This window comes from Balaenoptera ricei, chromosome 14 (genome assembly GCF_028023285.1).
Source record: "Balaenoptera ricei isolate mBalRic1 chromosome 14, mBalRic1.hap2, whole genome shotgun sequence".
Lineage (NCBI taxonomy): Eukaryota > Metazoa > Chordata > Mammalia > Artiodactyla > Balaenopteridae > Balaenoptera > Balaenoptera ricei.
In genome coordinates this window covers 18,434,785-18,461,331 of record NC_082652.1, presented here as the reverse complement: position 1 = coordinate 18,461,331, position 26,547 = coordinate 18,434,785, and the positions used below count along the sequence as shown (strand labels likewise).

The following is a 26,547-nucleotide window of genomic DNA, read 5'->3' as shown; positions in this document are numbered from 1 at the left end:
TCATCACATACCAAAAATATCCATGCAGTTTTATTTAACACTTACGAAGACAGCTTACTACGTTGCAGACACTTCTAATTGCTTTACAAATAGTAACTTTTTTCCTTTTTTTTTTCTTTCTTTCTCTTTTTTTGGCCATGCCACACAGCTTGTAGCATCTTAGTTCCCGGACCGGGATTGAACCTGGGTCCTCGGCAGTGAGAGCTTAGAGTCCTAAATACTGGACCACCAGGAAATTCCCTACAAATAGTAACATTTAATTTAAGCCTCACAACCTGTGAGATGGGTATTAGCAAGACCCCCGTGGTACAGAAAAGGAAACAGAGGCTTTTTTATGGAGAAGTGAGCTTCAGTTCCTTGTCTGTAATAGAGATGTATTAAGACGGATTTGAACTATTGCTTATGAGGTTTAACTGAATGCAGCAACGAGTGAAGAGTCAGCCGTTGTCAAACTTTTGGGCTCGCTCAGGTTTCTGTGGACCATCATGTTAACCTGGGTTACATCCGGGGCTTCCCACAGTGGGAGTGTCCTGGCAGGATGTGTGCTGGAAGGCGGGCTCACTCTGTCCGCTGGCACCGGAGTGGGCATGACTGGGGGGAGATATGGAGTCAGATGTGAGCTCCCAGTGCCCCCAGTCCTGGCAGGATCACCCTAGCCGAGTCCTCTTGAACCCCTGGGGGGTTCAGTTTCTTCATCTGATAAATGGTGCTCCTGATGCCCACATGTCAGGGAGCTTGTGAAATGATGCATATGAAGCACTTGTGCAGGGCCTGGTATACAGCTGGTGCTCAATGTGTTCCTTCCTCCCTGCCCCGGGCAGAACTCAGTCCCACTTTGACAAGGATGAAATAAGAAGGCATAGATGCACTGCTGGCTTTGTTTCTGGGGTCAAAAACCCAAAGGGCTCCTGGGGCCAGGCAGGTACCAGGACTGAAAGAGGCTCTCCTGGGAATATTCTGACCTTCCACAAAGAAACTGCCTTCCCGGTCTCACTGTATTACGTTGAAAACATGAAGAAAAGCTCTTTTTAAAAAGGAATACACAGAATTTTACAATTTTGTTGGCAGAATTTTATATCCAAAGGGAAAAATCCTAAAAAGCAGTTAGAGTTTAGAAAGATCAGTGGCATTCCTACTATCAGCAACCTTAGAAAATATAATAAAATCAGAGACAGCAAAAAACTTAGTTCAGGCGTCCAACCCTTGGCCACATCAGAGGGAGCCTTCCGAACTGGATATCCAACTGACTGTGCGCAAGACCCTTGAAGGCGTTCCATAATTTTCAGGGTCAAATTCAAATCCCTCAGTGGCATGATGTCTCATATACACACAGCCTGCTCTGGGTCAAGCCATCAGGACATTGCCTATGATTTGCAGTGTCCCCTCCTTCTCCTCCTCTACTGGGATCCTCCCAACCCCAACGCTTCCATCGAGGTTCAGTGTCATCCCAGGATGTGGCCCCCCCAACCTGTAGCCCCAGGCTCCCTCTGGGCACTGACCACTCTATATCATCACTGGTGATTTACTGGTCCATCTTGCCCACTAGACTATCAGTTCTGTAGGAGCAGGAATGAAGTAAAATATTTCCTTCTACATTTAACCCTAGTAACAGAAAAAGCATCAGCCCACAATAAAGCTCAAATAACCAATGGTCACAGGGTTGGGGAGGCAACAGGGATTGGTGGGGACTGAGGCAAAGTGGAAAATATATCCACCCACTCCTCCCATCCAGCCAAGGGGGCAGTCATCTCTCAGCTCCTGACAGGCAGTCTGATTTTTCAAAAGAAGCTAGAAATCAAGCTTTTTCTGTGACATGTCCCCAGTTTCTCAATGTGGCAACCAGTTCTATTTTTTTAAACCAGAAATAGGACCTGGAGGCCAGAAAACAGGTCCTTGGCTTATCCCCAGTTGTAACCTCTGATCCAGAAAGAACGGGGAAAAAAAAAAAAGAATCAAGAACCAAAACAGCACACCAATGTGATTCCAAAATAGAGATTTATTTATTAAGGATTATTTAGTTTCCACATAAAAATCACCAATCGTTCCTCACTGGGTTTTTAACACATATCAGTTCTTTGGGGGTTGCTCTGTTTGCCCCAACACTTTCAAAAATACAGCTCTTTTTAGCGCCAGGAAGGACAGTTAAGGCAGCAAGGCGTGTTCTTGGGTTCATCCTCTTCCCCTTGAAAGAATACACATGGTAGGTAGTTTCTTAGGTTGGAAAAGCTGTCCCTGAAGAAGATAATTATGGAGAAGAATGCAAATACAGTCATCTATGGTCAATTATTTGTGCCTGATAGCTTTAAAATAACCCTCCCCTTGGTCATCAAAGGCTTGCTGGTTGGTTTCAGCTATAAAAACACTGTCTAGCAAAAGACAGTAAGAAAGAGCAGGCTCTAATGACAGTGCTGTGAGGTTGGGCTGTGCAAACCACGGAGAACACACGCCAGTTTGTTTAAAAAAAATCCCACAATAGGGGCCCTGTGTAATTTCAGATCAAACCCCCTCATGGTCCTTAAAATACCCCAAACATCACTCAGCCAGATCCTCAGGACACGCGCCTATTTTTAAAGTTAGGAGTCTGACACCGGTTCCCCCAGAGTCACGCTCCGCATGGGGTGGTGGTGGGAAACCAAAAAAACCCGAGGACTTGATTTATTAGAAACATTAATCAATTTTTATCACACTGAAATGAAGGCATAAAGTCAGTCTGTGCTGTCACGAAATTCGGAAGTGAGATCGTTATTTATTGCTCCAGGAGGATAGACCCCAAAAGTGACTTTTAAAAGAGCAGGGCCGGTCCCCTGCAGACCCTGGTCCGTCTCTGGGCTGCTCTGGGGGGCGCCTCAGGCTGGGGGTGGCCGGCCGGCTGGATTCACAGTGATTCGGGTTTGCCTGTTCCTGCGGGGGGCTGTGGTCAGGGGCATGCGGCCCGGGGTGCCCACTGAGGGTCTGGCCTACACCTTGTAGTTGAGCTCGGCATTCATCTTGGTGTACATCTCGTAGATGACGTCGATGGTGGCCGTGTAGTTGACCAGGAAGAGACGGGTCTTCTCCAGGCACTCCTCTTCCGTCACGTTCTGGCCCTTGGAGAGTGCTTTGAGGAGGTCGGACTTATAGGGGGCCGCGTACAGTGCTGCCTTGAGACAGGTGAGAGGGGGGTGCGCAGTGTTAGCAGAGGTGGAGACCCTGAGCCACCGGGCCAGGCCCGTCGGGGTTCTGGGAGGGGACTCCCCAGAGGTCCGTGCTGGGCAGGGGTCTGTGCTATTCGTGGTGCTGGATGGGAAAGGCCAAGGGGGATGTGTGTCCCCTTCTACCCCGGTGAGAGACAGCAGGAAGCTTTGGGGACAGACAGACCTGGGTTCAAATTCCAGCTTGTGCCGCCGGACCAGCGGTGAGCCTTGAGCAAGTTACTTAGCCTCTCTGAGCCTCAGTTTCCTTATCTGTAAATGGGGATAATAATGACACCCACCCAATCGGGCTGCCTTTGTGAGGATTAAGGAGGTCATGCAAAGTGCTCAGCACAGCACCAGGCACACAGCAGGTGCTCGGTGTGGATGAGCCTCTTCCCCCGGCGCTCCCTGCCCTGGAGAAAGTAAACAGCTTCCTCCTGAGACCCCACCTTTCTGAGCCGGGGAAAGGACGGCTGATCTGTGCTGTTCCTCTTTTGTCCTTCAGGGGGTGATACTTCCCTAAATTTTAGGGCTTCCCTGACAACTTGAAAAGTGCAGAGAACCAGACATACACAGAATTTCAGAGCCAGAAGGAAAAGAATGCAACCGGATAAAAAGCTTAGGCTACAAGCCTTTTGAGAAGGTGAGGAAATTACAAATAATAACGTTATCATTAGGAATCAAAATAGAAATAGCTTCAATTTGCTGAGTGTAAACCACATGCCAAGCACTTTATACAGAGTAACACGCTGACTCTTCACAATGAGACTGTGAGGCAGGGCCTATTTTATACCCATCTGCAAGATGAGGATACCGAGGCTCAGGAGGTAGAATCCCAGCTGCCCATTTCTCTTACTGTGTGACCTCTAGCAAGATCCTAAACGTCTCTGGGCGTCAGTTTCCTCATCTGTGAAACGGAGGCAAGGACAGCACCTCTCGGTGCATTTGTGAGGGTCCCCCTCCACGGGCAGCCCGCCAGGGCAGGCATCCAGGACACGTGGTTATTACTGAGGTGGTGGTCGTGAGGCCTTCACGGGGGAGGGGGGGGCAACGCTCTGCCGGGGGTGGTGGGGGACAGGGCCCTTGCGGCACCCACCCAGGATGAGCACTGTCCCCAGCCCTGCCAGGGCAGATGGCCCAGATGTGGCCCTATTTCCTGCCTGGATCCAGCAGATTCCCGACCCAGCCTACCCTCGACCTGTGCCACGTGGGACAGAGACCAGCCCTCAGATGCCGGTTCTCACGGGAGTGAGGAACAGCGGGTGGTGGGAGCTTCAGGAGGAAGGGCAGCCACGACAGTGTACAGGGCACCCCGAGGGCTCTCCACACCTCCCCAGTGGACCTCTCCCAAAGCCGGGCTGGTGCTGAAGGCCTGTGGTCATCACCACCCCAACACAAGTCACCAAGGGCCTCGTGGGCCAATGTTCTTTCAGCAGACGCCCCCGTGGGCACAGGGGCCCTTCCTCCCCTCCCCACCCCACTGCGAGGGTCCCAGCTGAATCCAAGGGGCCAGTGAGGCCAGCCCACCATCAACCTGACGGCCTCAGTCTCTGCCCTGGTTCCTCCCATGGCCTCCCAATCAGGCCCCTCATCAGAACCACCACGGAGCATCTAGGAAAATGCCCGCCACGCGGCAGGGGTCCTTCGGAGCACCAGCCTCACCCCAGACGGACAGGGGAGCCCTTCCTGAGCCGGGTGGGAGGGGGGCGGGGACCGCAGCTCCAGGGCGCGGGGCAGAGGGCGGGCCCCGCGAGCCGGTGGTCTTTCCGGGCCTGCGGGGCGGCTCACCTGGAAGATCTTCTGCACGATCCAGCCGTGGTACTTCTTGAGGGCCATCTCGTAGGCCTTGGTGGCGTTGACGCGGACGAGGTTGGGGTGGTTCTCATCCCGCTCGCCGTCGCAGATGCTCTGGAGGAACACCTGGATGAAGCGCAGGCCTCTGCAGCCGGAAGGGAGACGGCGCTTCAGCGCCCTGCACGCCCCCGTCGGCACCACCCACCAGCGCCGCATGCGGAGACCCGGATGTGCTCTGTATTAACCTCCCACAGTGAGCCGGGGGGGATGGACACCCCAAAGGGGGTGATGATTCCTCTACTGTCATGTGTCTACAACAGCTTCCGTGTAACGTGACTCCCCGGCTCACGTCACATGTCCCAAGTACCTCGTCTATACCAGGCCTGGGGCCAGTCCCTGTTGGGCTGTAAGGTCTATGAGGGCAGGGTCTGGGCCTGTCTTGCCTATTTCCATGGCCACATGGCCATCAGTGCTTGAGGAATGAAGCCAGTCAGTGCAGGGTTGAAGCTACAGCTCTGGTCCTCAAAGGGCTCAGGGACCATAGACCAGGGACATGCTGAGAACACAGGCGAGTTTGACCCTGTGGGTTCCCCGCCTCCATCACTGCCTGAGCCACCGTCTGCATCCTCCAATGGCCACTTGAGCCCTTCCTCTGGGGTAGAATGATGCTTCAAGGGCCAGAAGAAGGGTGTGGGTCACGGCAGGGTGACCAAGTTGAAAATCAGATCAGTACTAGCCCTTTAATCCACATCATTTCATCTGCTCCCCTCAGCCCTGTGAGATTAAGTTCAGCATGATCTGCCCACTTCACAGAAGGGAACACAGAGGTACCCCAAAAGCTCAAAGGCCGGGATGTGAACCCAGCCTATCTCACTCCCCAGCTGGGGTCCTCTGCTCCCTCCCTGCAGGGCGGTAGGATTCAGGTTGGGGGGTTCTTAGGGGCAAGAGTTCTGGGCCCGAGGACTAAAGGAATAAAAGTTAAGCTTTATCACCTATGAGGTGAAGGGAAATCCTCCATGCTTGGATCACAACCCTCAACCATTGGGGATCAGCCTGGGGTGTGGAAGCGAGCTCAGGGTCCAGTCCCAGCCCTGCCCTGGCTGACCACCTCTCCTGAGCCCCTGACTCTCCCAGCCCAAATGATCCCCCTCTAACCAGCAGCTGGGACGATTCCTTCTCAAGCCCCATCTTACCCTGTTGCCAATGGGCTTCATGCCCCTCAGTGGCTCCCTAGCACCCCTGAGGAGGCTGGAACTCATCCTCGTCCAATCCCATCTCATCTTTCCCTGCTCCTGCCTTGCATCCCGGGCCCTGGCTAGACCAGATCTTCCTGGAGGGGCAGATATGCTGTGCCTCTCCTGCCCTCCCAAGGCCTCTGCAAGGCCTCCTCCTCTTGGAACCCTCCTGTTCAGTCTTGGAGACCCTGCTTGGCGATCCTCCTCCGGGAAGCCCTCCCTGATTTCTCTCTGCTCCAGGGTCTGATATCCAGCTGTCAGGATCTGCCCACCAGCCTGACCCCTTGCCCAGGCTGTGATGCCCAAAGAGGGACCATGCCTCTCCAAGCATCATCCCATGCACCCGGCACCATGCACAGCACACAGCAGGTGCTTATTATGTGCTCGATTTGTTGACATCCACCAGCATGTGCTCTCCCAGTCACCTGGCTCTGCCCATGTCTGATCTGGACACAAACAATCTAACTGATCTGAACGTCACTCTCTGGCTTGCTCTTCCTGAGAAACCTACGGAACCTGCCAATGGATAGACCCAGGGGCTTTCCTTATTCCAGGTCTGTGATTCTCTTGTTGACAGACAAGAGTAGGTAGCTCAGTGGGGGCGAGTCATAAAATAGGCCATAAGGTTGTTAATTATAGCCCATTTACCCCCTGATGCCCACACAGGCCACACCCTCCAGGGAGCAGATTCTTCCTGTTCTGTTTCACCAAAGAAGTGCATGGGGGTGGGGGTGGGGTAGCTTCAGGGAATGGAGAGAGAGACAGGGGAAGAGCGCCTTTCCTGGCTCCTGACTCCAGGCCCCAGAGAAAGGGCAACATTGGGAACATCCGTGGGGCAGAGAATGGGTCCCTGGCTTCACAGCTGTTGCCAGGGACTGTGCAGTTTGCACAGCTAAAGGAGAATTCTGGAGCTGGTAGAGAGCAGCGTGATCTCAGCAAGCAAGCTGCCTGGCCTCTCTGAGCCTCAATGGCTTCATCTGTAAGATGGAACAATTGTATGCGGCTCCAAATATGTGCTATGAGGACAATATGTATCACGGTTACAAGCACTGTCAGCTCTGGGGTAAGACTGTCTGAGTTCATATCCCATATCGGGGTACCCTGCCCCCAGGCCACAGGACAAATTTTGTGCAAATTAGAGTTCTTTGTCCTCAAGATGCTGTATTTCTGTCAAGAAGCTGTCATAATATACAAATCTACCATGTGTGTGATGTGACCGGCCCTAGACGGAACATCTTTGTGCAGTGTACAACCTGCACAACTGTGCTCAGCCACTCAGTCCCAGCACTGCCCCTGTGCCCTGGGCATGTGATTTGGCCACCAGAAGCCCCAGTGGCCTCCTCTGGAAGATGGGGATAACCACACCTAACTCACAGCACATGAAATGCGATCGGGTGTCTAAACAGCTTAGCACAACGGCCAGAGTACCCGCCGGCTTGCTATGCCTCTGGTGGGGCTGGAACAAGCAAGGAAGCGTCACCATCAGGCTGGCCTTGGCCCCCAGGGTGCTTTTTCTCTGTCACTAACTAGCTTTACACAAGAAGAGCGCCTATGTGAAAGACAGGAAGTGCCCGTCCTGCCCCATCAGAGCAGACACCGTGGGGCAGTGGCGGGGTTGGCCGTCCCTCCTCTGCAGAGCAGGCCTCCGGGCCCACCAGCCACACACACCCAGCCACCCAAGCCCATCACCTCTTCAGCCACATCAGCGCCAGCGTGGCCCCCACTTTGGGCCACTCGGCTCCATACATTTCCTTCTCCACCTCCAGGATGTTCTGCAGGGTCCGGAACTTGGCCGGGTTGTTGTCATACACAGCTTTGATTTTCTGAAACGGAGCACACAGGGTTTCCCCCTTAGGAAGGCTGCCCCCATAGACGGCTGCCGCGTGCTGGGTGGAGGAGCGCCCCGCCAGAGCCTCGCTCTCCTGCACCCCAGCGCCAGGACCTGCAGTGGGGCTTGTCAGCGGGGCTTGTCATGACAATAACCATGACTGTTCGCATTTACAGGACTTGCGAAGTACTTTATGGGCACAGCCTCATTTGATCCTCACGGCAACCCTGATGCTGCTGTCATAATTCCAATTTGCAGATGAGGAAACTGAGGCTCAGAGAGGGGAAATGACGTGCTCAAGGTCACATAGCTGGTGCAGGTGCGAGCGGGTTCCAGCACTGGCCAGGCCCCAGAGTCCACGTTCTCCAACCACTACTGACAGCGCCTCAAACCCCAAGCATCTGAAGTTTCGCTTTTGTGGACAAATGGAAATAGGTTCTTAGGATTCTGAGATGTCCAGGAAGAAGGCTCCTGAGTTGGAGCCAGGCAGTTTGGATGTGAATTCCACCTCTGCCACTTCCGTGCTATGAGCCCCTCAACAGCTCTGAGCCTCAGCTTCCTCGTCTATAAAATGGGGATAATGACACAGACCCAGCCTCAGAGTGGATCCTCATGGGGGGAGGGTCAGTGGCTGGGGGATGCCGTCTGGAGCTCTCAGCATTGGGGAAGGGAAGGGCAGGGTCAGTGCACCTGTGGACCCTGGAGTTTATTTTTTGTTTGGTAGAGTGAATACAAGAACCGGTAGGTTCCTTCTCAGGTCAACCCTCCAGACTGTGGTCCTAGTTTGGCTATGACTGGATGGCATGACCGCAAAGAGGACCAAGAACCTGGAGCCCCAAGTCAGAGAAGCTGGGGGCCAGGCCCATTTGCACACCTCCTTCCTGTTCCTCGGCCTGGGCAACCTGCGGCAGGGAGCAGGGCACTGGTGACGCGGCGGGATTACAGAGCCCTGATCTGGGTACCGGGGCTGCAGGGCCACGTACGTACTGTGATGTTGCCACTTATGTCCAGCTTGATGGGAGTAAACACTGGGGAGCCGAGGCAATCTGGGGACAAAATAAGAAGAGAGATTTAGATTCCCAACGAGAGTGATATTCAGGACCTCCATGGGCCATGGGGACAGGAGGGGAGGTCACTTGGTGTGTTTAAGGAAAGGCAGAGCTGTTTGTTAAGTGTTAAAATGGTTCATGGGCAATTTGGAGTGCTGGGCTCTGAGTAAGACCAGTTTCTTACTGCAGGACTTGTCAGAGCCTTTAAAATACACCTGGACTAGGACTTCCCTGGTGGTCCAGTGGTTAAGACTCCGCACTCCCAATGCAGGGGGCCCGGGTTTGATCCCTGGTCGGGGAACTAGATCCCACATGCTGCAACTAAGAACCCACATGCCGCAACTAAAAGAGGCCGCATGCCGCAACTAAGACCTGGCGCAGCCAAATAAATAAATAAATACTAAAAAAAAATTACAACTGGACTATCTAGGGGGCAAACCGTTTTGTCCACAGCACCCTCTCTTCCTAAGACAAAATGTTCTATATTTGCACCGTCTAACATGGGCCACATGTGGCTATTGAGCACTTGAAATGTGGTGAGTGTGATCGAGGAACTGAATTTGTAATTTGATTTAACTTTCATTCATTTAAATTTAAATAGCCACATGTGGCCAGTGGCTACCAAATTGGACAGCACAGTGTAGAGTATCTTGCAAAACTAATACTCTAAGAAACCGTCTTGGCTGACAAGGCGGAGGCCACTAATGAACCAGCTGGCCAGGAGGCAGCTCGAGGAATCTTACGAGCTGGAAGAAGAGCTCATTCACCAGCTTCTTTTTTCTTTTTTTTTAAATTTTTATTGGAGTATAGCTGCTTTACAATGTTGTGTTAGTTTCTACTGTACAGCAAAGTGAATCAGCTATACGTATACACATATCCCCTCTTTTTCGGATTTCCTTCCCATTTAGGTCACCGCAGAGCACTGAGTAGAGTTCCCTGTGCTATACAGTAGGTTCTCATGAGTTATCTATTTTATACATAGTACCCATAGTGTATATATGTCAATTCCAATCTCCCAATTCATCCTACCCGCCTCATTCACCAGCTTCTAAGGAAAAAGTGAGCTGGCGACCCAGAGGCCCCACCGTTCTGAGACTCTTTATAAGAGCCCAGGAGAACCCACCAGGAGTGGGACTCTGGTCACTTAACAGAGCTCGATGAACTGGGGCTCCATACCCACTCTGCACACACTGGCAGTGTGGGCTTGGTCATGTCCCTTCTGCTCTCTGAGCCTCAGCTTTCCCATCTAGCAAATGGGCCAACAGAACCGATCAGAGCAGCTGTGAGGATGATGTAAAACAACCCACTTCCAAGACACATATTTTGTTCACCTCTGGAATCGGAATGTTCTTAATTGGAGGCGTTTTTCCTGTCTCGGCGGTTCATAAAACAACAGAGCATTTTAAAATAGGTGGCACCTTTGAGTTGATGAAATGTGGACCTAGAAACTGGCAGTGCCTGGAACTCAGGACTCCATGGGAAATGTGAGCTGACTGTGGACTGTCTCTCCTCCTTTCCCTCCTCTGTGATCCCCCAGCAGGCTGTCACGGGGACCAGAGACAGCCCACGGGTCAGAGCTCCCTGCTAAGGGCTGGGCAAGGAGGAAACACATTGGGGAAGGGCCGGTTCTCTCCTGAGCAGACTCAACAAGGACTTCACCTCAGAGCCTGAAGACAGCTGTGCTTCCCCAACACCTCTCACGGTCCTCGATACAGAGCCCAGGGGGCAAAGATGCCCAAGTAGGCCACAAGTAGATACCAAACCCACGGCGGGGAAACACCAGCGCCAGCTTCCCCTTGTCCGCTGGCCAGGCTGGGGCCTCGGTGTGCGTGCCAACTGACCGCATAGGGGCGGAGGACTGGGGGAGGGACACCTGTGGGCTGAATTCCACCCAAGGTGACCCAGCACACCTGGCCGGCCATCTGGAACATTCTAATCGCAGCCGTTAAAAAAAGGTGCATTGGGGAAACATCATTGGACGTTATAAATGAAATACCCCAAAACCCAATGGAAAGAAGGTCGGGTAGAAATCCAGACACCCTGGGTTTGAATCCAGTTGAGCAAGTCTCCTGTGCCTCAGTTTCCTCACATGTCAAATGGGGCAGCAGTGGTACTTATTTCATAGGGTTGACGTGGGGATTAAAATGCACGCGCTGAACGCATTTAGCAGAGTGGCCAGCACAGGAACCCTCAGTGCATGAACTGTGACCATCTTTATGACTTTGTAGCGTGACCAGCGCCAGGCTCCACGGTCCAGCAAATGTCACCCAGGCTCGGAAGGCACCAGGTCCTTCAGGACCTCCGCTGAGTGGGAACACTGGGCCTGTGTCCCCTGCCACCTCTACTCTCCTGCTTCCCAACTGAGGCCCTCATGGGGCCCGGGGTGGCTGCCTTGCCCGGCTGCAGGCTCCCGGGCACAGAACCCTCGGGACGAGAGGTGAGCCCACCGCTCTCAGCTACCGGCCTCTCTCTCACGCCTGTGGGGGCACATCTCCCTCCACGGGGCTACGCTGGACCTCCCCCGGGGTGGCCACAGGCGCTGCGCCGAGGTGCTGGGTTGGGGGATGCAGGCTGCCTGTCCCACCTGATCCTGGGCGCGCTGGACTCCCAGGTGGACCTGCCAAGGGCATTAATGAGGTAATGATTCCACCCACCCTTTCATCTTCCCTGATGTATCGCTGACCTCATCCTGCAAGGCCAACCTGGGAGGCTGTGCAATTTGCTAGCCCTGCAACGTGTTCTCTCCCGGGACATTTACCACTGACTCCCCCAAAGGACAACGCATCCCAGACTTAAAATAAGAATGCAGGAAATTCCTGGTGGTCCAGTGGTTAGGACTCAGCGCTTTCCCTGCTCAGGGTAAGGGTTCAATCCCCGGTCGGGGAACAAAGATCCCGCATGGCAAGCGGCGTGGCCAAAAAATAAATAAATAAAAAGAAACCTCCTTTAAAAAAAAAATAATAATGCAAGACAGCCAGGACTCTCCACCACTGGAGACTCTTCCCCTCTTGACTGTGCAACCAAGGGTCACCAATTTCGAGCCTCACAGGAGCCGGGCAGGTGCCATGGATGGGGAGCATAGGGACTGGCAAAACCCTTCCAAAGGGGGGCTTCCCTGGTGGCGCAGTGGTTAAGAATCCACCTGCCAATGCAGGGGACACGGGTTTGATCCCTGGCCTGGGAAGATCCCAGATGCCGCGGAGCAGCTAAGTCCGTGCACCACAACTACTGAGGCTGCGCTCTAGAGCCCTCGAGCCACAACTACTGAGCCCACGCGCCACAACTACTGAAGGCAGCACGCCTAGAGCCCGTGCTGTGCAACAAGAGAAGCCACCGCAATGAGAAGCCCGTGCACCGCAACGAAGAGTAGCCCCCGCTCGCCGCAACTAGAGAAAGCCAGCACGCAGCAACGAAGACCTAGTGCAGCCAAAAAAAAAAAAAAAACAACCCTTCCGAAGGGATGGCCAATGGCTTCACCTCCACATCTTTCAAAATGTATGTTGTCCAAAGACATGAGGTGGATTGATGGATGGATGGAGAGGTGGATAGACAGGTATGGTCAGGTATTAATGGTAGAATCTAGGTGGCAGATTCATGAATATTCACCGTAAAATTCTTTCAATTTTGCTGTACGTTTTATTTTTTATTTATTTATTTTTTTTAATGGGTATACTATTTTATTAACATTTAAATTTCACCAAGAGTTCGCTAGCCATTTGTTCAGATTTTTAAAGACAAAATGGGCAAACAGCTTTAAGGCTGCGATGTATTTAACACTGCACCATATATTCACCAACTAGACAATCGAAGGGGTAAGACCATACCCTTAGGAGCACCAAGTATAGGAACAAGCCCTGGAATTGGAAGACAAACCTGCCCCGCCATTCAGGACTGCACAGAGGTCTTTGGTTGCTGACAGAATCTCCCCTTGACTTCAGACTTGAGACAAACCGAGGGAGTCTGTCAGTATACACGAACCACTGCCTTCAGTAACAGGATGGACTGGCCAGAGCCAATTCAGATTGTGAGGGCCAGTCTGAAGTGAGCAGGGTTGGCTGGAGGCTGGAAATGTCGCAGCTGAAAGCCAGCATCGGCAGATGACAGCAGCCATCTTCTAAAAATCGCTGATTTCTACACAAGTTCCTAAGATGCTTTTCCCAAACAGGGTTGCTGTATGTTTTAAATTTTTCATATACAAAGTTGGAAAAGAATGTCAGACTTGGGACGTCCCCGGCGGTCCAGCAGTTAAGATTCTGTGCTTCCGCTGCAGGGGCACGGGTTCAGTCCCTGGTGGGGGAACTAAGATCCCACATGCTGTGCGGCACAGCCAAAAAAAAAAAAAAGGACAAGAATGTCAGACACTTTTTTCTGCTCATAAAAGTCATACTTCTTGGGCTTCCCTGGTGGCGCAGCAGTTGAGAATCTGCCTGCCAATGCAGGGGACGCGGGTTCGAGCCCTGGCCTGGGAAGATCCCACATGCCGCGGAGCAACTAGGCCCGTGTGCCACAACTACTGAGCCTGCGCGTCTGGAGCCTGCGCTCCGCAACAAGAGAGGCCGAGACAGTGAAAGGCCCGCGCACCGCGATGAAGAGTGGCCCCCGCTTGCCACAACTAGAGAAAGCCCTCGCACAGAAACGAAGACCCAACACAGCCATAAGTAAATAAATAAATAAATAAAAATAAAATTTAAAAAAAAAAAAAAAGTCATACTTCTTCCTTCCACTTTTTCTCCAAGTCCACTGCACTGCTACCGTGATTGTGGTTCCACATGTAACTCTGTTTTCCACCCATCCCTGCCATGGACTTGACCTCAGAGAGGGCAGAGACCAGGGGGGCCTCAGTCCCCCTCTGTGCCCCCCGCACCTGGCATGGAGCTGGACCCCAGCATGAACGAGGGGGCAGATAATAGGAAACGTGAATCTAGAGGCACATTTCCTGCCAGGTTCTTCTTCTAGCCACTTTCTTGTAGTGAAGATTGACCCAATGCACCGGGTCTAAGGACCCACGCGACTAACAAGGCAGAGGCTATGGAAAGGGGCTTTGGCCTCAGTTTCCCCGCCTGGAAAGGGACCACCCCTGTGGAGTTGCTGTGATGGGGCAGGCGCCATATGTGCCAACTGAGGGCCCTGAGCCTGGCCGTGATTTGATTCCCACCGCCGGCTGATGTTCGAGTAAAGCCATCCCACGTTGGAGATGTGGAACCAGGGCTTGGCGACAGATCATCATCAACCACGCGTGGGTGGCTTCCTAGCTTTTCCCAGCGACTCAGGCCACTGGGCATGCATTTTAGACATGCACGGAATGTTATTCAGCTTCCCTGGCTCTAGAAACGGCTCTTTTATGGTTCTGAGTGCCCGCCCCACCCCGCGATGGCGGGGAGAAAGGCTTTTTGTTTCGCCTTCTCCCAACAGCGTGTCGCTCGGGTCATGAGGCTGCCGTGGTTGGCAGGAGCCGGGCCCCACGGCAGCTGTTCTTGTGCGTCGTGGCTACCATGCAGGGACACAGCTTCTGCTCTGCTGTAGGGTAGGATGTGGGGTCTGGATGGACTTCTGGAGCCAGTTGTAGAGCAGAAGCAAGAGAGGGGAGAGTCGAGGGCTGGGAGATGGACCCCAGCAGAGGGAGGGGGTGAGGCCGACCGACCCCAGAATCCACTTCCCCGCTGCATGGGGCCGGGGCGAGGGGGCGATTGCCGGCAGGAAAGGCGTCACTGTGTACACGCAGATGGGCACACAGGAGTCGGGCTGGCAGCATCTGGGGGTGGGCCGCCTGTGATCAGGGGAGGAGCACGGTTGCGCTCCAGAGCCCCGGTCCTGGGTTCGGCTCTCAGCTCTGGTGTCTGGACAAGTGCCTGAACCACGCTGGGCTCAGGCCCCTCCCTTTCCAGAGCCCTGAAGTGCTGGGCAAACAGGAGGCGCTCCAGGTAAGCTGAAGCCTGCTTCAACACGCCTCATGGAAGGCTCTGGGTTTATGTTTGCTTTGGCGCAGCCCGAGGCCGCCAGGCCCAGAAGAGCCAAGTGACTGGCCCAGGGTCACACGGCGAGTCAGGCATGCAGACACAATTAGCCAAGGCTGGTGCCACCACTCCCTCTAGCCTTTCTTTCTAGAATGTTTCTATCTGTGTGTGTGAACTCAACAAAAGCGAAAGGACTCTGACGGGAAAACCCTGCAATGATTTTAACCCCCAAGCACACCGTGGCCTAAGCCTTGAAACTCAAACTGGCCGCTGCTCTGGATATGACGCGACATGCTTCTGGAGGGTTATCCAGCTTTACCTTTCCTACAGAATGCAGCCCTGCCTCAAAATTATTACCTTTCTTGTTCTACCTGTTTTGCAGTTAACCCAAACTTGTTTTTCATTGTTGTCAGTCAACAGGCTCTTTAGAATGACACCCAGAACCTGCCAGAAGGGAAGGGCAGGGGGTGGGGCAGCGCTCGGGCGCTTTTCTCATTCATCGTCTTACCTCCAGGGTGAAAGGAAGTTGTCTCAAAAACAAAAGAAAAATCAGGTACAATTTCACCATCTCACTTCATGGAACCAACTCTAATGGGCACGGATTCCAAACACAGTCAAGCCTTGGTTACCTGGAACACGCTGGCAAATGGCCCCTTCTGTTTAGAAGACTTTTCTAAGCATGCTACTCAACCCAAAAGGCATAAGGAAAAGACCAGTAAGTCTGATTACAAAACCCAGAAACCTTCTATATGGGATGGGGTCGGGGTGGGGGGAAATCCCATCACCAGTCTAAGCCAAAGAGCAAACTGATTGGGGAAGGGGATGACCTGTGTAACAAATACCATAGACCAAAGACTATCATCCCTAATGTTGTAAAGGGTTCGAACAAATCAATAAGAAAAAAACAACAACCACCTTATAGAAAAATGGACAATTAAAAGAAGAAAGGAAAAGACATTTAATCTCAATAATAAAAAGAAAATAAAACAGTGAAATATTTTCCATCTACCAAATTTTATGAATGTACCAACTTTCACATTCAGCCATTCTGGATGGAACTTCTCAAAATGTAACTCAAATGTCCCTGCTTTTGTACAGCAAGCCATTTGCAGTTTTCTAAACAGGGCCATCATCAAAAACAGGAATTATGATAAAAGTGTGACCCAGTGACATAACAGGCCCCCTCAAGTCTTCTCTAAATGGCTCTACATGGTATGTTTTCAGGGATTTAGGACAGCTTTGTGTAGTTTTTTAAAAACTCCTCTTGTTTTCTCTGCAGTGCTTTGATTCTGCTAGATACTTGGAAAACAAATAGCCAACTTTGTCACCATTGCCTTCAAAATAAGAGGAAACAGGCACCAAGCAAGCATTCTGTGCATGACCTCTGTGACAGTTCTGCCCGGGTCTCTGTCATAGTTCAGATGGTTGAGATTGCCCAGACAGCAGAATTCCCCGTAAGCCAGCAGTCACCATATGCCACACAGAATCACATTCACTTCCTCTTTTTCTGGCCTCAGCGTAGTTGGAAAACACCTGCCATCATGCTCTGAGCAAGCCCCCAGCACATATTTGGAAATTTCCATCCAAGCTGCCCCTCAACGCCTGCCTCTTCAGACAACCATATCTTCCCACAGGTGATGTTCCCAACATTAGGCAAGAAAGTGACAGAATCGCCCCCGCCCTGGCCCGCCCTCTCATTTCATCTCAGGAATAATTTTCCTTCAAAAACAAAAAGCATTCCATTTTTAAGACGCACAGCTTCACTTTCAGCCTGTGTGATTCAGTGTGGGAATACCAGACCCAACCCATAAATACTTATTTGAAAAAGGAAGAAGAGGGTCCCTGTGTCATGACTCTAGGAGCCTGGTTTGGGGAGGTTCTATTTCAAATTCAATTTTTTTTTTTTCAATAGCTGGATAGTAAGGTTTTGTTGTTAAACACATGGGGCAGATTAACTTTACAGACCCTGGGTTACAAGGATCATAATGGGAGGCACTCAAATTACAGCTGATGGAGATGAATCATTTATTAATCCACGGGTATGTGGTGTGTGTGTGTGTGTGTGTGTGTGTGTGTGTGTGTGTGTGGGATGGCTCAGTCTGCAATAAGGCCTATTTTGAAGCATAAGAGCCCCGAGAATGCCCACCTTTCTAAAACTAGTTCCCATTCTAAATTCTACTATCCTAATATCTAAGAGAAAAGAATGTTTACAAAATGATGCTTTTAAAAATCACCCCCATAACATGCCAACTCTCTTTATCCAAAATTGACCCCTTTGGCAAAAACCAGCCTTCAATCGGGAATGCAGATGGGAAAATGATTTCTCTTACTTGCTGTGTGGCCTGGGAGAATTTAGTTAAACTCTCTGAGCCGCAGTTTCTGCATTTGTAAAATGAGGCTAATAACAGGCCTCACCTCATAGTTTCTGGCTAAATTTTTAAAAAAGTATTCTTTCTGATTATGATTATAATAACTATTACTATACATTATATCATCATTCTTTAGAGAAGAAATCCAGAAAAGAGTGATTCCAATGATTAAGAAAACAAAAGAGAAAGAGAGGAAGGGAGGGAGGAGAGAGAGGTAGAGAAAGAAGGTGTTATCAGTTGATTGATATGGGTAAAATTAACAGGAGCCCTTCAGTTATAAAATAAGGACCATGTATTCCTGACCATTAATGTCTGAGATCTCAGAAGGGAGTGGAGAAAGGAACTCGGGGGAACAGCAGTGCAGAAAGTGAATCATTTCTGAGCCAGCGGAAGTGTGAGCTGGCTGCGCAACTGCAGGGACAGAAAGCAGAGGTTTTATAGGACCCTGGAGAGGGCTGATCCGTTGTAATGACTTTTAAAAGTTCAGATACAGTTAACACTGTAACAGTTAAAAAAAAAACAAAAAACCCTGTTACCAGTAACTCTGTAAGAATGTAACACAAGGAGTTAACATCCATCCAGGCCATTTTAAAACTGAAACAATGCAACCTACATTTCCATTCTAATAAGCTCATTGAAATAAGCACACTGCCAGATGGGAACTTACTTCCTATCATTTCCCCTCCCTGACAAACAGCTCAAAAAGGCCCTTTCTGCTCTGGAAGACTTGTGGCAGGGCTGGCCCCCTACAAAGCCCTTACTAGCTGTGTGACCTGGTCAAATCCCTTCACCACTCTGAACCTTGGTCTCCTCTTCTGTAAAATGGCACGAATTCCTCCTAATTCATAAGGTCATGATAAGGACTGGAAATGAGATATCGGCTAGTTCGATGCTTGGCACATGGGAGTCACTCAAAACAGGGGTTACGCTAGCTATGATGGGGTCATGCATTATATTTTACAAAGCCCTTTGTCACGCATTCTTTCCATTCTCTTTCAAGTCCCATGTTGGCTGGGCACCTACGCTCTGCCAGGCACATTGCTGGGGCCTGGGAGGCGATTCACAATGGGGCACTGTTCCTCCAAGAAGCCCTATGCGACAGACACCCCACAGATGAGGAATGAAACGGGGGCTGGATGAGCTAGCAGGTGACAGAGTGGACGTTCGGGTCTTTTCCCTCTTTCTTCTCCATCCTCTTCCCTCCAGGAGCAGAGGCCAGACCTCCGTCCCTGACCTCAGGGCCAGACTTTTCTGAACCCAGAGGATCAAGAGGATTTCATCCTTATCACTGGGGGAACAGAGCAGGTGGGCACCACTTGTCCATGCTCTGCACTGGCCTTTGGATGTTATAAGTGAGAAGTGCTTCAGTAGCCAGGCGGCTCAGCTGGCCCCAAGCCCTGGCAGCTGGTCAGCAAGAGCCAGAGGCAGCTTCTTTTTGCAAGAACCTTGTTTCCCAAGGGCTGTGTGGCAAGAAGTGCAGATTCTAAAGGTCTGAGGATGTCTGTCCCACCTGTGCAAAAAGATGGAGTGATTCTGGGCATTGGGTGCCAACATCATTCGGGGGAGGCCACCTCCATCGGCCCTCCTGGGAGGCCCAGCCTTCCCCCTTGTACAGTTGGGGCTGCAGGCTCAGAGAGGGGAAGCACTAGGGCATGGACACACAGCTGGGGCACCACGGAACCAGCACTCAAGCTCAGGCTGGCTGCTTGATGCCAATATCCATCTATCTAGAGATTTCGATTCATGGACTTCAGTGGACAATAGACCCAGGTTCAAAGCAACTTCTTCCCTCTAAGCCTCCAAAGCAGCCAGCTCATGGGCTGTTATACAGACAGACGGGATAAGACAACAGGGCCAGCGGCAGCCCTCTATACAGGTGTTACTTGGCTCTAACTTGGGCCAGGTGAGCTCATGAGTATGTCTCACCAGCACGCAGTAGGTGCTCCTCAAGGCTAATGAATCCTCACTCACTACTTGCAAACACACTTCCAATGGATGAGAGGAGTCTGCAGGCCGGTTCAAAATTGCAAAACCCATCGCTGAAAGTGACTTATCCACCGCCCTCCGCAAAGTACATTGTTTCTTCCTCCTAGAAGTGGTCTACTTCCGGTTCCTACAGCATCCAGCTCTCAACAGACACTCAACCAAAATGATAACTAACCTGCTGTTGGACGAGGGTTAATACAGTTTCTTGTTTCTCTTTCTTGGGATAGTCTATACAAAACCAAAAATAAACATATATTTGTATCAACTTAAAAAACAAATACCAAAAAACTTGTGGTCCCAAGTCCTGAAAGGTGCTTGTTGCAATGGTAAGAACAACTTCTTAGAGGCCAAGGGGTGTGGGTGAGGCTGGTCCCCAGGCAGTTAACTCAGTGTCCCAATTAAAGGAAAAACTGAGCTGTCTGGGGCCTCCCCACTGGATGACTTCCATGCCCCGGCCATCAAATCTGCGTTCAAATAGGCAAGAGATATGGTCCCAGCTTGGCAAGATGATTATGAGGCACGCAGCTCCAAGGAAACCTGCATAGCTGGTCTGGGGTTCCCAGCGTCTTGGATAAGCCACAGTGGAGCCAGCAGAGCTCCAGGACTTTGGTGGCCAAACAGGCTGGCTCCACTGACCAGACAGGAAGCCAGGAAAGCAGGCAGGCACAACAGCAAAAGCACTGCATAAGGAGTCCAGAGGCCTGAGTTCTAGTCTGGCTCTGTGGTCAATTGCTGGCTGTGTGACCTTGGGCAAGTCACCTAACCTTTCTGGCCTTGGTTTCTTTGGCTGTAAAACAAGATAATTCTGTGGCTCTGGGCTGCCATTCCCCCCCCCCCCACTCCCCGCCACATAGAGCTAGCATTGAACCAAAGTGATGCAAAACCACTCTTTCTGGGGCTACTCTAGGACTGTTTCGTGAGTGTCAGATATCTGTAAGGCTCAATTCTATGGACATCCATTTAATTAAGCTAAAAAGCCTGAAGGAAGTAAAATCACCCCTGGAATCTGGATCTCAAGAACCAAGAGGTAGAAATCATTACTTTCAGCTCCTGCATCTTTGGTTGCTCCCTAAACAGTGAGAGCAAACAGGTGTCACCTCATGCATCAATTCTAATGGACCTCGGAGTGGCCGAGGCTGTGTTTAGACTTAAAGGGGCAAAAAACAGCATCATGATTGATTATTAACGTCTGCCATGGGTACAGGATATGAGTTATGTATCTTAATTTGATCCTATATTTTAACTTAGAAAGAGAGAAGAAAGCAAAACACTTTTAGAAGAACCCAGAAAAATGGGAATGGAGCCAAAAGCATTCACTCGACAAACATCACTAGCTCGCCAAGTGCTAGGCACTGAAATAACTCAAAGTGTCAGAATGGGGTAGATTCCATGGGAGTCAGGCAAGATTTTCCGGATGAGGTGACCCCTAAGCTGATTCCTTAAGGATAAGTGGAACCCAGGTGAAAGGCAGGTGGTGGGCCAGAGAGGAGTGGTACCCCAGGCAGAGAAACTGACACGGGTAAAGTGCCAGAGGCAGATGATGGCATGGTACCCTCTGTCGGGCTGCAAGCCATTCAGAAAGGCTACAGCACAGATATCAAGGCGGGGTAACAGGGAGCCACTGAGGCTTCTAGGCAGGGAGTGGCCAGACTAAATGATTAAGCCTCTCCCTCCCCCTCCCTCCACCCCCCCCCCCCATCCTCCAATTGCAAATGCTCTAGAACAGCTGCATAATTGACCATAAAAGATGAGAGAGCAGGGCCTCACAGAAGTCAGCTGCAAACTGATCAGTCAGAGGTGAGATCCAATTACTGGGTCAAGGTAGAGAAAGACGATGGACAAAGGGCTGACCTCTAAGTGGACATAGCAAAACCTATACAGCTCGGGAGACTCAGGCTGGAGATATGGAAGTGTTAGCCCAGGATGCAGATGTTCTGAGCTACATCTGACCTGCAGCCCAAAGAATCAGCATTCATCAAGCCCAACCAATTCTGTCCCAAACCACCACCGATGATGGTTTAAGAAATGGGGTTGTGCTAACAGGTTAAAAGCCTTCACAGCCTTCGACCCGGCAATTTCCCTTCTAAAAATTAGAAATAACCAAAGAAGTATGCAAAGAAATATATACAAGAATGTTCACTGTAGCACAGTTTACGAGAGCAAAAAAAAAAAAAAAAAGGAAGCAATGTAAATGTCCAACAGCAGGGGATTGGTTAAATAAATTATGGCCACATTCAAACAATGAAGTTCTAGGCAGCTATGAAAAATGCTGACTGATGGGTAAAGGTGGTTATGCTATATTGTTGGGTGTAAAAAAGCAGCTTATACATTTCCTCTTAAACATAGATAAAGATATAAATGGGTTTGGAATGAAAATACTCTGAAATGTCAGCATTGATTCCCTCTTAAATAACAATAACAACAACAACAAACTCTGACTCAAAAGGTTGTGAGAGGATTAAGTGAATTAATCAACATAGAATGCTTAGCACACAGTAAATGCTCAATAAATGGCAGGGAGATTTTTAATTTATCATTTCTTCTTGCTCAATTTTCCTTTGAGAAACAGATCTTCCTTGCAGAATTAAAATACCTTTTAAAAACACAGCTTTCAGCCCTCTGCCTATTTATATCAAGAGCGGTAGCTCTCAACCAAGGGTAACTTGGTCTCCCTGCAGATATTTTTGGTTGTTACAACTTGGGGAGATGGGGTGCTACTGGCATCTGGTAGAGAGAGGTCAGAGATGCCACTAAACGTCTTACAAAGCACAGGACAGACCCCCACCCCAAAGAATGGCCCAGCCCCAAATGTCAGCAGTGTCACGGTGGAGAAACCCTGATTTGGAGGAAACTGGCACCGAATGCCTTTCAGACTTCTTGTGTCCATAATCCCAGGCCTGCTCCATTCCAGAAACACGCCACCCAGATCATCCAGGGGACCAGACGTTCCCAAGACCTAGAAAAAGCCCGTGTGTCAGAGCTGACGGCGGATCTCCATCGACCCCTGAGTGCCAGAGAAAAGCCACTGGTGGGAGCATCCTCCTAAAGCTTAAACCCTCAGGAGGAACTCTCCCCCAAGAAGAGCCTAATGCTTCAAAATGGATCATCACGGGGGCTTTCCTGGTGGTGCAGTGGTTGAGAGTCTGCCTGCCAATGCAGGGGACGCGGGTTCGAGCCCTGGTCTGGGAGGATCCCACATGCCGCGGAGCAGCTACGCCCGTGAGCCACAATTACTGAGCCTGCGCGTCTGGAGCCTGTGCTCCGCAACAAGAGAGGCCGCGATAGTGAGAGGCCGGCGCACTGCAATGAAGAGTGGTCCCCACTTGCCATAACTAGAGAAAGTCCTCGCACAGAAACGAAAACCCAACACAGCCAAAAATAAATAAATAAATAAATAAATGGATTATCACTTTTTTAAAATAGTGCTAAGAATTATCCTCTGTGGGCCAACCCACTGAGGCCTCTGTATAAATGGTGCTTCTGTCAACAGATGTGACGGCCCACAGCACCAGGCTCGCAGCAAAGACAAGGGTCTTTTGAGATCAGGGAAAGGAGGAGGGGGTGCTCTCCAGCCGGGGCACCAGATCACCGCCAGCTCCAGCCGCCACCACCCCCTTCCTCTAAAACCGGCCCAATAATCGCATCAAATGAAGGAGCCCCCAAATGCAGAACTGATGGGCAACCTTGCTGAAGATGAGGGAGGAAAGGGCCACAGAGCTTAACTCGGGGTTTCTCCACCTTGAGATCCAGCTAACATTTGGGGCTGGATCAGTTCTTTGTGGTGAGGGCTGTGCTGTGCACTGGAGGATGTTTGCAGCATCCCTGGCTTCTACCCACTAGGTGCCAGTAGCACCTCCCCGTGCCCCTCACCACCCCGCCCCCCCAAGTTGTGACAACCAAAAATGTCTCTAGATATTGCCAGATGTCCCCTGAGGAGGCGACACCACCCTCAGTTGAGAACGACTAGCTTAAACAGATTCTGAATCCTTGTTCAGGGCAAATGCTCATAGAACCGAGGAGGGGGGAAAAACCTGTCACAAAAATCAACAACTCCTCAATGCTCAAACCAGATAGCTCCCAAGCTCCTGCCTGGAGAGTCAGTGTTATCTCAACACTGAGATACAGAAAATAAGAATGTTTTATACGTTTAACAAGTTCTGACTGAGCACCTACTGTGTGCCAGGCACTGTTCTGGGTACCAGGGATGTAACAGTGGATGTAAAAGAGCCAGGTCTGAGAATCGTACAAACCAGCCAATGGCACTCACTCAAATACTACTCATTAATCAATCATCCACTCTATGAAGGAACCAAAACTGAATCCAGGAACTTGTATAACAACCACACACCTCCCCCTGCCAACAGCTAAGATCTATTTGGCACTTAAGGCCTCAGAACTTTACACACACCACCTCATTTACTCTTTGCTGCTAGCCTAGGAGATCAGCATGCCCATTTCACAGATGGGGATACTGAGGCTCAAGAGGTGGAGGAGGAGAGCATGCACACGACTCCACATAGTCACAACCACCCCGGAGCCCACAGCACTTCAGGGACTACTGCCCACCGTGAGCCCTGGTCACCCACTAGGGGGGAAAGGGAGTGACTGCCCCGGGTGCCACTTCCCTTCAGTCCAGGTCAGTGTCAAGGTTCTGTCAGTTTGCGGGTTTCGGCTAGACTCTGCCCTCCGGACTGGTCTCTTCCTGCAAGGCCACCAAATGAAACAGCAGGGCGGGACGCTGGGCAAGCCCACATACAAGAGGAAAAAGCACAGCTCAGGTTGCACCCTTTACTCAGGACCAGCAAAGCAACGGGCAGGGGCCGATGGTACTGTCTTCTGTTTCCCATTTTCCATCCAGGGTGTGGGCTGGGCTGAGGGATGGGAGAAAGGAAGGTCTGCAACCGGCTCAGTGCTCCTATGACCTCCCAGGGCATGACATATGGAGGAGGGATCTTTTTCTTTTGGACCCCATCCCAAGCACTCCATGTCTGATGTCGCCCCACATAGCAGCCCCCCTGTCCTGACCCCTGTTCTAAATGGAGGGAAAGATTTAGGTGGTTCTCCCTAGGAAGGGGCCCCAGAGTTTTGCGACTCTGTCTCCAAAAGGACCCTCCTCACCCTGCCAGGCTTCCTGCCCTTGGAGTGGCGGTGGTGGGTGGTGTCTCTGATCTGGAATGAGGGAATTCTAAGGAAAGACGTGTTCACAAGGTCCCATGAGGGAGAGACTGGGAGAATTTACAGAAAAGAGGGGGTTTATGAAATGGGGGGGGATTCATTTTAAGGGAGGGAGTTGAGAGCCACTCTGAAAGGGAAGAGGGGGATGATAGGGTGAGAGATGTTTTCGGGGAGATGGAGGATTGGGGATTTGGAAGAGTGGGGGTGTTTGTGGGGAGATGGACGACTGGGGTGCACAAGGGGGTGGAGAACCGCGAGCATCTGAAGGACATGTTGGCATGTGAGGTGTCTGGGGAGACAGAGGGTTGGGAGAGTCTGAGGGAGATGGAGGATTTGGGGATGTCTGGGAAGAGATGAAGGATGTGACATGTTCGGGGGAAAGAGGATTTGGGAGCGGGCCGGGATAGGGAAGATTTGGGGTGCTTGGAGAAAAAGGGGCTCTCGGGTGCGTGGGGAATTAAGATTTGCGGTGTCTAGTTGAGGGATACTCGGGAGAAGGAGGATACGGGTGCGCTCTGGGTCAGGGCTGCGGGCCAGCTCCCCTCTTCACCCCGGCTCACCGAAGAAGGGCGGCAGGTGGGACACCGCCTCCAGGAAGGGCCCCGTCTCGATCTGCTTGTCCGCGGGCAGCGGCTTCAGCAGGTGCTCCGCCAGCAGCGCCATTTCGGGGTCGAGGCCCTTGGTGATGCCCCAGCCGGCGCCGCGGGCGTCCACGCCGCCCCCCGGGCCGCCGCCGTCAGCGCCGGGGCCGTCACTGCCGCCCGCCGCAGGCTCAAGGGACGCCAGCGTCGCCACTTCCGCCCGCGCCGCGCTCGCGTAGACGAGCACTCAGCGCCGCCCGCAGGCAGAACGCCTAAGCTGCCGGACGCCCCGCCCCGCCCGTCCGCCCGTCCGCCCGCGCCCAATCCTCGCCCACGGCCGCGGACCTCAGCGTCACCATTGGCCGAGGGGCAGGGCTAGCCCGCCGGGCGCGAAAGCGCTCCGACTCGTGGATCCAGGTACGCCCAGGTGAGCCGCTCCCAGGTGAGCCGCTCCCAGGTGACCCATCCCCAGGTGTGTTACCTGCTGCCCCCGGCGTGGCACCCCCAACCAGGCGGGCTGGCTCGGGCCGGGTCCTCGCCTGATGGGCGAGGTCACAACTCACAACACATCCACCAGCCCAGGTTACAGCCCAATCCAGCCAGCGTCCCTAAGGACATCTGTTTCCCCGTAAACAGAGCCCGTCCTCCAACAGCCCCCAGTGACTTTTTGTACACTGCTGTGGTCACAGTTCTCTTTGGCTACAACCATTGGGGACGCATAATTCTCCGTGAGTGATCCTATGCCTGTTGGACACTGCTCAAGTCACAAGTTAACTCAGCCATGCCTAACTAGGACTCCTGTTACCTGAAATCTGGGATCGAGTCTGACTTCAACAGTCTGATATTACCTGATGCATTCAGCCCAGTTTACAATCCAACTCAATCAGCACCTGACAGGTGCGTGTTTCCTCAAACCTGACCTCAGCCCAATAGCTCAGAGCACATGCCTGTCACAACCTGGAGCACACTTCACCTCAGCCACAACCCACCTAGATGCTTGTGTCCTAAAATCTAGCACACAGTTGTTGAGAGCTCCTCATTCATTCCAGAATAAATAATTAACTGTGCCCCTACTATGTGCCATGCACTGTGCTAAGCATTGAGGATAAAGTGATGAAAAGTATAGCAAAATCCCTGCTCCTGTGAGGCTGACATTCTAGTTGGGGAGACAATACAACCCAACACAGTACAATACATTATAACACAATACACAAATAAGACAACTTCAAATACTAAGTGTAAATGAAGAAAATAAAACAAGGTGGAGTGCCAGGGGATGACTGAGGACATGACTGGGGTAGGATGTAGGGAGTTAGGGGCAGTAAGTACCTATGAAGTGGTGACATTTGATCCAAGGCCTGAGGGAGAAGTAGGAGACAGCCAGAGTGGCTGGGACATGTGCA

The 26,547-nt window shown here is 51.5% G+C and overlaps 1 protein-coding gene and 1 long non-coding RNA gene across 2 annotated transcripts; one reads left to right on the top strand and one right to left on the bottom strand.

Annotated features, from left to right (window-relative positions):
• Nucleotides 1-1,978: 1,978 nt before the first annotated feature.
• GLTP (glycolipid transfer protein) lies at nt 1,979-25,349 on the bottom strand. The gene is made up of 5 exons (XM_059894517.1): nt 25,124-25,349; nt 9,018-9,076; nt 7,892-8,025; nt 4,962-5,112; nt 1,979-3,140 (listed from the first exon to the last, which is right to left on the bottom strand). The coding sequence occupies exons 1-5, from the start codon at nt 25,224-25,226 to the stop codon at nt 2,958-2,960; spliced, it is 630 nt and encodes a 209-aa protein (XP_059750500.1). The 5' UTR covers nt 25,227-25,349; the 3' UTR covers nt 1,979-2,957.
• Nucleotides 14,582-18,838, top strand: LOC132347705 (uncharacterized). The gene is made up of 3 exons (XR_009497275.1): nt 14,582-15,000; nt 15,548-15,748; nt 18,609-18,838. It is a non-coding gene; the product is annotated as an uncharacterized LOC132347705 (long non-coding RNA).
• Nucleotides 25,350-26,547: the final 1,198 nt, after the last annotated feature.